Source organism: Haliotis asinina, chromosome 16, assembly GCF_037392515.1.
Source record: "Haliotis asinina isolate JCU_RB_2024 chromosome 16, JCU_Hal_asi_v2, whole genome shotgun sequence".
NCBI classification, from domain to species: Eukaryota; Metazoa; Mollusca; class Gastropoda; order Lepetellida; family Haliotidae; genus Haliotis; species Haliotis asinina.
Genome location: NC_090295.1, coordinates 47,088,648 through 47,097,978, shown reverse-complemented (window position 1 = coordinate 47,097,978; position 9,331 = coordinate 47,088,648). Strand labels below are relative to the sequence as shown.

At 41.0% G+C, this 9,331-nt stretch overlaps 1 protein-coding gene across 1 annotated transcript; it reads left to right on the top strand.

Moving 5' to 3' along the window:
* Nucleotides 1-4,491: 4,491 nt before the first annotated feature.
* Nucleotides 4,492-6,773, top strand: LOC137268262 (transcription factor HES-4-B-like). The gene is made up of 3 exons (XM_067802805.1): nt 4,492-4,723; nt 5,198-5,293; nt 5,487-6,773. Exons 1-3 carry the CDS (start codon nt 4,670-4,672, stop codon nt 6,261-6,263), a joined length of 927 nt encoding a protein of 308 aa, XP_067658906.1. The 5' UTR covers nt 4,492-4,669; the 3' UTR covers nt 6,264-6,773.
* Nucleotides 6,774-9,331: the final 2,558 nt, after the last annotated feature.

The following is a 9,331-nucleotide window of genomic DNA, read 5'->3' as shown; positions in this document are numbered from 1 at the left end:
CATGTGTTCATAAATTAACCCCGGAGTGCTAATTGGAAAAATAAGGCCACATTTCTACTTCTTGCATAATCAAGATGTAGCAATTGCTTTATTGCTGTTGTATATGGCTGGGATCATATGCCATGAGCTACCAGGTGTAATTATAAAGGTTTCGAGTGGTTCCTGCAAAATTCACGAACTGGGTTGACATTGTCGTGAAGCATATGCATTACATTGTGTTAGTCGTCATAATGTATTATTCTACTGTTTTTGTTTTTGTTTTCAAAAGAAATAAGACATATTTCAACAAAACCTCACTACAGTTTACCACCGGCAATCTCGATAATTGGGGGCATGACATATTTAAACTTTTATGTTACATCATATCCACAAGCATAGTTCAAACGACCAGCTCCTCCGAAGGTGTAACATCTTCAGGTAGACGTCTTCCATGAAACTAAAATACACAGCGGTTGAATTGAAAATAAAGACATATTTGGAAACTATACAAATATTTATGTCAACATTTTGCTTTGAAATACGATGTAGGTTGCGCACCTGTCCATACTGTGCCAAATGAAGGTAGACGGAGTGAGTTTAGTTTTACGCCGCAGTCAGCAATATGCGAGCAATATGGCGGCGGTCTGTCAGTAATCGACTCTGTATCAATTTTCAGTGATCAAACAGCGTGAACATCAATCTACGCAATTGGGAACCTATGACATGGATTGCTGAAGCTCAATTCTAACTATGATCTTCACGGGTCTGACTGTTTATAAAATACAGAAGATACAGACATACTGTATTCTAGATATGCGTGCTTTTTATCTGCACGCAAGGAATAAACTATATTCCATACGCATTGAAACGAAATCTATTTAAAAACATATTTATATACTGAATAAACGTGCATACACGCAATCATATAATTTACTTTTAAAATAAAGATCAAGAAAATCTAATTAAACGCTCGTGGTGTCAAAATACATGTAATATATCACATCCACTTTAGTTTCCAACGATCTGGTATTGTATTACAAACAGATCAACATCACGTCATATTTCGCCACATTTACAACCACTCGGAGAAGTAATTACTGTACTGTTAGGTGTGCATATTGCGTAAAATGTCGCCGTTGTACCGTTACTGTTGATAAGGTGTGAAAAACAGGAGTAATATTTATTAGTGACAGAGGTAATTATTTTATTGCTGGAAGGGTCGCTGCTCAACTCGTGTCACTTCGGAGTCAAGGCCCTGTGAGGAGTAACCTGTGAGAACTGGAATATTCAACTCTTCACATCGCCTGCATTATTGAAGTATTTCGTCAAAACGGTAAGCGAAGCCGATATCGAGGTATGGAAAATACAATCCGCATCTCCGTACAGCGAAGTCGCGTGGGAATTCCCCTAAAGTTCTTCACAGGCCAGTGAATACGGTTGGCGAACCCTCGCCTAGAATTACCACGGCGACTGCACGTCTGCTTCGACCATTTGAGTTGCAGTGATAATGACGAAAGTGCGTTATCGTTCACACCCAGGTCTCGGCATGGCGAGATAATGCGAGATTTCGATTTCAAACCTTTTAATGCACGAACATGACACGGCTCGACTCCCGAACAGCAAGTTGGGTCAAATGATATCTTTCGATTCGATGACAGATATAGGAAAGTAATGTGGAATTGCAAACAATTATCAAAACTCCCAGTGGTTAAAATACGCGTAAACTGCAACTGGCGACGAGGTTCGCACCGACCTGAACACTGGTTCTATTCATGCAATGTGAACTTGTGCAAAACACACGTGGAGAGTTAAACGGTAGCAGATGCGCGATGAAATGAAATTAAGACCCGTAGTATGATGGTTGAAATGTGTATCATCAAAATAAACATTGATTTCACCACACGTACATAACACTTGAGAAGTCGAATAACTCGGACTAAATTTTATCAGTGATATGGGAAGCGTGAGTGTGTGTGTTTGTTTTTTAACGCCACAATCAACAACATTCCAGCTATATCATGAAAGCCTGTACACAAGTGAACCAGACAAACCTGTGATGGCACGTTACAACGACCCGGGCTACAATCACGCTCAATTGCGATAACTATATTGTTGATGGGATGTGTTTTTCCATCCCAGCACTCTGAGAGATGATTAACTAAATTTTGTTTCACAACATAGGTCAGACATTAGGTAAATCGATTTTCTGCAGCATTACAAAATAATGACTTTAAAACGGAAATGTAATGTATAACAAAATAAATCCGAGACATAAAATCTTTCAAGGAATTGGGTCCTTTACGGGTCCGGACTATCCAGCCTTTATCACATATGCCAGGGTGTGTACTCAGTACAGTCCATGCTAGTTCATCTGAGTAGAAAACATTACAGGGCAATATCAATTCATTCCACTGATTTTCTAATAGCCTTGTATGATTGTTCTTACGTTACAGCTTTGTATTGAGAAGCTTTTCCCAAACTGGCTATTGTTAAATGTCTTTCATAGAATCTCCGTCAAACTGTGTTATTCCAAACCACAACCAGATTTAACTGAGGGACAAATTAGGCCTTCCGTTCACGTGTTGGATCAAATCCACAATCGTTGGGCGATACACACTTCACGATTATGTCGTAACTTGATATTAATATTTGTTCGAAAGAATCATAATCAGATGAAAATACATCATATCTGCACTAACCTGAACAGTGTTCTATTAATTATATGTAATATGTCTGCGTATTTCCTAAATCACTGGTGTGATTATAAATCGTACCAAACGATCAAACGAAAAGGCATAAATTCAATCAAAAGACCTTTCCCTGTAATGGCTGTTTAAGCCGTGTATACACTCGTATAAATCCCGCATTGCGCACCTGTGAGAGGGCCTACAGCACACTAGGTAATGTTAGAAAATCCGGCTTTGAATCGCACCGCATTAGCCAGCGAGCTTTCTCACAGTCACAGGTAGGGGACAGAGGAATGTTCAATTACCTGAGCTCAATGGCGGGGGCACCGATCCGTGAACGCTGGGAGGGGGAGGAGGTTTCCCACACTCCGCGCGACATCCACGCACGTGCGTGTATTTACTAGTCGTCTGTCTACGTTTGATTGGCATTCCATTACACTACCGCTAGGACAGGCTGTCCATGACACTCACCGCTTACCTCCCTTGGAATACTTTTTGTTTTCATCTCTACTAGCTGTTGCTTGGCTGTGTGTGTTCTGTTTGGCGACGTTCATTGTTCAATTCAATATTATCATCACAACGATGCAATCTGTAGACATATAAAATAATTATTTCATAATTATTTACGAAGCAATGAATAAGATATGAATAAGAAGTTCACAGTGAAACGTATCTAACTTTACACTGACTAAATGCAAAAAGACAAAAAAAAACTTTACAGGAAAGCATATTCACATGTTCAAATATTAACACGTTTTGCAAACTGCAGCACAATCGAGTCACATTATTATATTGCAAAGGGAATCTGGTTCACAATATCAGAGCCAGGTGTTCTCAATGGACGATGCTTAAATCACAATGCAACTGTTTGAACTGACGAAGAGTATAATGTAAATATGTAAGTAGACAAACTTGCATTATTCATACATACAATCTAACCTATCTCACGTTAGCGTTGACAGAGGAATGTGACGTGCAGCTACAGCGGTGGAGAAAATAGGTCGACAGTCAGATGTTGAAATACTTGATGTGGACAATGCGTGATGTGTGATTCTACCCAGTCTTTGGATTTTTTAATATGGCGATCCCCTGGAACAACTTGCAACACTGATTTTCGCTAACACATTCTTAACTTCACATTTCTAATAAAAGGGTAACATAGGGTATACGTCTATTACCTTTTCAAAACCTGTTTTAATATTATAAATTTTGTGATTCGTACCTATTGATACTCGTTACCGTAAACAATATTTTTGATCAAGCACGAATTTTGGTACTTTCTCCCACATGACTGAATATGCACCAAATCATTAATTTTGTAAGAATAAAGTAATGCTTATATATATACAATCCTTACAGACAAGTTTAGACAAATATTTTCTATCATCTACAGAGGACGACGAAATACGTAGGAAAATATTTTCAATCTTGTAAACACTGTAATGCATCCGAGATGTGTTTGAAAATATTGATAAGGAATTTGAAATATACATCACGCCATTTATTTCAATTTCTGACTCAATGAAAAACAAACATTCTTCGCTGTTTCAGAGGATCTTTAAACCATATATACTTATTTATGGTGTAAAGTTTAGGTTTCACACAATCAAACCCGTCAAATGAAATGAGTGACTACTGTTAACTATTGAGTCCAATCGATCAAATGTCCCAGCCTCAACTATCAACAGTTGGTCGAGTCACGTGCCTAGCTTATACAGGCTAAACCACTCGTACCTGTCGCAAGCACATCTGTGTGTTGACCAATCAGAGTATTGAAGGCGCATGCCGATACATCCCGCTAAGTCCACAAGCCGCGCGCTGATTGGCTGACGCTACCAGCGTCGAGCGTGGGAAAGCGCCTTGGCATACCTTCGCATCTCAAGCCGGCTCGTGTTGGGTTGTATAAAAACCCCGGCGACCGTGGGAGAGTTACACTCACTCGTGTGCTCTAGTGGTTCACAGATTACCTCAGCTAGCAATTTGGCTGCATTCCACTTTTGGCAATGGAGACTTTAACAGAAAACAGAATGCCAGAGCGGGTCTCATCCCACAGAAGGGTGAGTTGTCTTTGGGATTGTTTACTTTTTGTCGACAGGCGAGTTCACATGTCACATGTCGGCAAGACAAGGTCCACCTAACTTCCGCGATCGCTTATAAATCGATTTCATGTTTCGTTTGGCATGTTTGCAATTTTTTTCCAAAATGTTGTTGTAACTTTGGATAAGGTTAATATCGGTTTGTTACATTTTATTTTAATGTCACCAGTTTTCCTGGGTAGTCTTGTATTCGGAAAACGGATGACTTAGTACAAACATTTTATCAAGTTTCTCTTTATTTAGTTGATAAAACGTACTTGCTTAATGTCACGTCTATATGCTCTGACATTAATGTGCTGTCACAATCATCCAAAGCTTAAGATGTGAAAACTTCATATGCTTTTCAAACTGCCACATTTTGTAAACAAGTCATTTCAATGTTACAACGTCTGCTCCACCTTGTCACGTGCTGTAACTGAAGGTTGTCTATTTCAGGCCAACAAACCGTTGGTTGAGAAGAGGCGCCGTGCTCGCATCAACGACAGTTTATCTCAGTTGAAATCGCTGCTCCTCCAAGCAATGAAACAAGATGTAAGTATTGAAATATGAAATGTCAAATAGTACATGTAAGGATAATACTTTCGTAAACCATTTTACATTTCATGTGGACAGTGTCGGAAATATTATTTAATACATACTGTGTATATTATTTATGAAACCTTGCTACCCAGATGTGTTTAAATAACCTTGATGACCATTTTAACAATTGACTTGATCATTTCAGAGCGCACAGTTCTCCCGCCTTGAGAAGGCCGATATCCTGGAAATGACAGTCAAGTACCTGCGCCATATGCAGCGACAGCACGTGTCCACTGACGTGACCTCCGACCCCGGTGTTGCTGCCAAATACCGTGCCGGGTTCAACCAATGTGCACACGAGGTGCTCAACTACTTCCAGTCTTCCAGCGGTGTCAAGGAAGAAGTGAAGTCATCGCTTGCTGATCATCTTGGGAAATGTCTGTCAGTTGTGACCTCAGCTCCCTCATCCATCACCGAACATCAGCAGACGACATTCCATGACTCGAAACAGACGACTTACGCAGCACGTGCTGAGAGCGTATCTCCTGTCAACGGCCAAACCAGATGTTTACAGCCACTTCAGATTCAGATCCCGGAGGCGACTGACATGATGACGTCATCCCCAACCAAGCAGACGACACCCACCAGTCTCCTCCTCATGCCGCTCGCTCACTCTACACCTGTTGCTCCAGTTGTGCACGTGCAGGATCACGTGACGTCAACATCCCGTGAGAGCAGTCCCGACAGCTTCAGTGTGCCGACAAACTTTAATGACTATAAAAACATCACAAATATCAGAGTGCACCCTTACCACAGCGACATCGAGTACGCGCAGCAGACGACGCGACATGTCTCCTATCCCGTTCATCCCGTACCGCGCATGTCAACAGGTACCCGGATGTACGAATCTGTTAGCCCTGTTCACCGTTACTCGCCACCACAGTGTGCCTTCCACGAGGAAAAGGTGTGGCGTCCTTGGTAACCATGGAAACTACATTTACATAGAACTTTAGACATTCTCAAACTGCCAAGAAATGACTTTTGCAAGTGCCTACTGCGGTTCTTTTGCCGCTCTTGTTATATTTTTGATAAACATTTATTTTTGTGTTGTGTGTAACACTGTTGTTTAGAATCTGATATATTAGACTCTGGCTTCACATGAAGCGCGATCATTCCTACACTTCTCTACCGCATCTTCATCTATCGGGCGTGCACCATGTCTTCATCTCTTCATCTGTTGGTCCACGACTTCATCTCATCACATCTGTTAAACAGATGGAAACGTCTCGCGCTGTCTGTCACCATTCATAATACACTGATTATGTATGCGTTGCGATGACGTCATGTTTGTTGACGTCATGTATTGTCTTCCATGCTCACTTTGGTGCTTCTGAAACACGTATTATCGTTTAAAACGGATACTTGTAATGCCATAAACAGTTATATTTTTCTACATGTTTATATGTATAAATAAATATTTTCTTAAACTAAATTCATGTTCTTGTTAGTCATGCTTTCTTCGTCTCATGTCAAACTGTTGATCACAGGATTGTCTGGTTCAGGCTCGAGTATTTCCAGACCGTCGCCATATAGCTGGAATATTGCTGAGTGCTGTATATAACTAAACTCACGGGATTGTCAGGTCAGGCCCGATTATTTACAGACCGCCGCTTTTTATGTCAGCAGATTGTGGCGTTAAACCAACCCAGCTCCGCACACATTTTCCCTCCCTACGAGATGTTGGTTATAGGGTAGCCAAGTCGTTACAGCGTCTCTTCAGTCCAGTAGCACGGGATTCCTTGACAAGCACACTCTGATTTGCCAGGTGTTTTTAGGACGTTTGCTAACAGCGTTGTAAAACAAACCGTATGAGTAAATGGCAGCCTCAGCCAGTATCATCTTTTTGTGTTTATCACAGCTGGATGAAGTTAATCACAATCACAATGAATTTTGTCAAACTTTCCAGTAGTCCGGCAGTTGTTTAATACATTACATACCTGTCATCCTCAGCACACGTGTACTAGCCATGGGGCATTTGGATAGTCTAGCGGTCAATTCGTTCGGTCGTCATGAGGAAAATAAAACCCACAAACGTTCACACACATAGAAGAGAAGTTTGTTTATTACAGTGTGTCACAGCCTCGTGCAGGGTCCGGTGTCTTTAGGCCTATGAGACACACCAAAACATGGATAAAACCCACTGTAATTTTTTTGTAAATTGAAATGACACACCTGTAAAAATGGCACACATGCATACATCGTGGGCGGTGAGGGAAGCCAAATGGTTAAAGCGTTCGCTCGTCACGCCGAAACCCCGGGTTCGATTCTCTAAATGGGTATAATGTTTGAAGTCCATCTCTAGTATCCATTAAAACCACACACGCACGCATCGAGTTGTAAAGCAACAAAACTGCGTTCTGGAATGCCAGTCTTTGAATTTCCAATGGTGGGCTCCTCAGCATGGATGATATAGTACCCTTTCTGCCCAAGGGTTCTTAGGGGTGTAGTACTAACCATACGTAACCGATTGAACAAATAATTTTCTAACTGTGGAAGTGACTTTCTCAGGCTCGACTGATTGTCCGGCAATTTGCAGATAATCTTTGATAAGCCCTGCCCCATGGACTTCCTGACAGGGGTGACTCGCTGATAGCATCCATGTTATCTGTTGCACGTTTGCGGAGATACCACGCCTCGACGGAAGTTACGTAATCACGTTTTATCGGACTGTCATCTCCAGACTAATCCACGTCATATCTCGTGCCGCTCCGAGACCCTCACATATCTGTTTGATATCAGTCTTCATTGCTTCTTGCCTTCTACCTCCAATAGTTCTTACATCATTTATAGTCCGTATTAGCACACCATAAAGTAACGCCAGCGGGCGAGATATCGCGAGAATACAAGAGATCGGGCAGGCGGCGACCGTTCAATTCATGCAGTGTCCTTAAAAATATCATTTCGCTGTTATCTCACATCAGTATTCTTTTTCACACAATGAACATATTTGAAGTGGAGATAGTGTTCTGTTTTTTATGTTACAGAATGTATTCAGCTTGATCAGATTTGTTACATAGCATACAGCGCATAACACTATTCCTTCGTTGCCACCTACATTGTAGGTCTGTTCGACTCACAGCAATTTTGTGAAGTCAATTTTCTTACGTTACTCGCATTGATGATGCTGCAATATTGCCAACTATAATAAAACTGCTCCCAATTACACATTTTCCCGTAGGTCAGGCTCAGCGAGACATTGAATGCATGGGTAATTTTGTAAATGCATATTTGAGTCATACGATTATCGCGTCAAAAGATTAACACTGATTAAGGTTGGTTTGTTGTTTAACGACGCTCACAGCAATGCCATTCGAGCTATATGGCTAGTATATGGCGGCTGTCCGTAAATAATTTAGTCTAGAGCAGACAATCCAGTGTTCAACAGCATGAGCATCGATCTGTGCAGTTGGGATACGGTGACGGACAATGAATAATGACTCATACCAGGTATTGCAAACAATTTTGGACTGCAATAAAACTTGCTAATCGGCATACCACGGTATTCCGACCAGGTGGTTCTTGTTATTCTTGCATCTTTAGGTGTTGGTTTCGATCTGTAATATCCATGTACAAAAGACTTTTCGGTTCGAAATGAAAACAACTTTAACATTGATTGATTTCCTTTCTGGATTTCAATAAATTGACGCGACCAACGATGAAGAAATGTTCTACTGATCGATGTCGTGTGAATCTCATTCAAGCAAAGTAATGAACGCATTGATATATCGCAGTTATTTGTTGTTAAAGTTTCACTAGGCCTACATCCACGGATGTGTTTCAAGGCATTTCAAAATACTGAGAGTCATCGTATTGTGTCAAAAACAATGGACTGCTTGTGGGTCAATCCATCAAGTGTGATGCTCCACAATGTCCCGTTTTGATCACAAAAGGTGTAACCGAACCAATTTCTTAGCAACCTGACTAAATACGAGTGTCTACGGCAGGACAATTCCGTTCCGATCTAGTTGTTTAGAAGCGTTATAAACACGG

Excerpts from the sequence above, each read along its gene's own strand:
- LOC137268262 (XM_067802805.1), top strand. The coding sequence starts at position 4,670 with ATGGAGACTTTAACAGAAAACAGAATGCCAGAGCGGGTCTCATCCCAC. Across the intron at positions 4,724-5,197 it reads GGGTCTCATCCCACAGAAGG|GCCAACAAACCGTTGGTTGA; the intron begins GTGAGTTGTCTT and ends TGTCTATTTCAG. Across the intron at positions 5,294-5,486 it reads TCCAAGCAATGAAACAAGAT|AGCGCACAGTTCTCCCGCCT; the intron begins GTAAGTATTGAA and ends TGATCATTTCAG.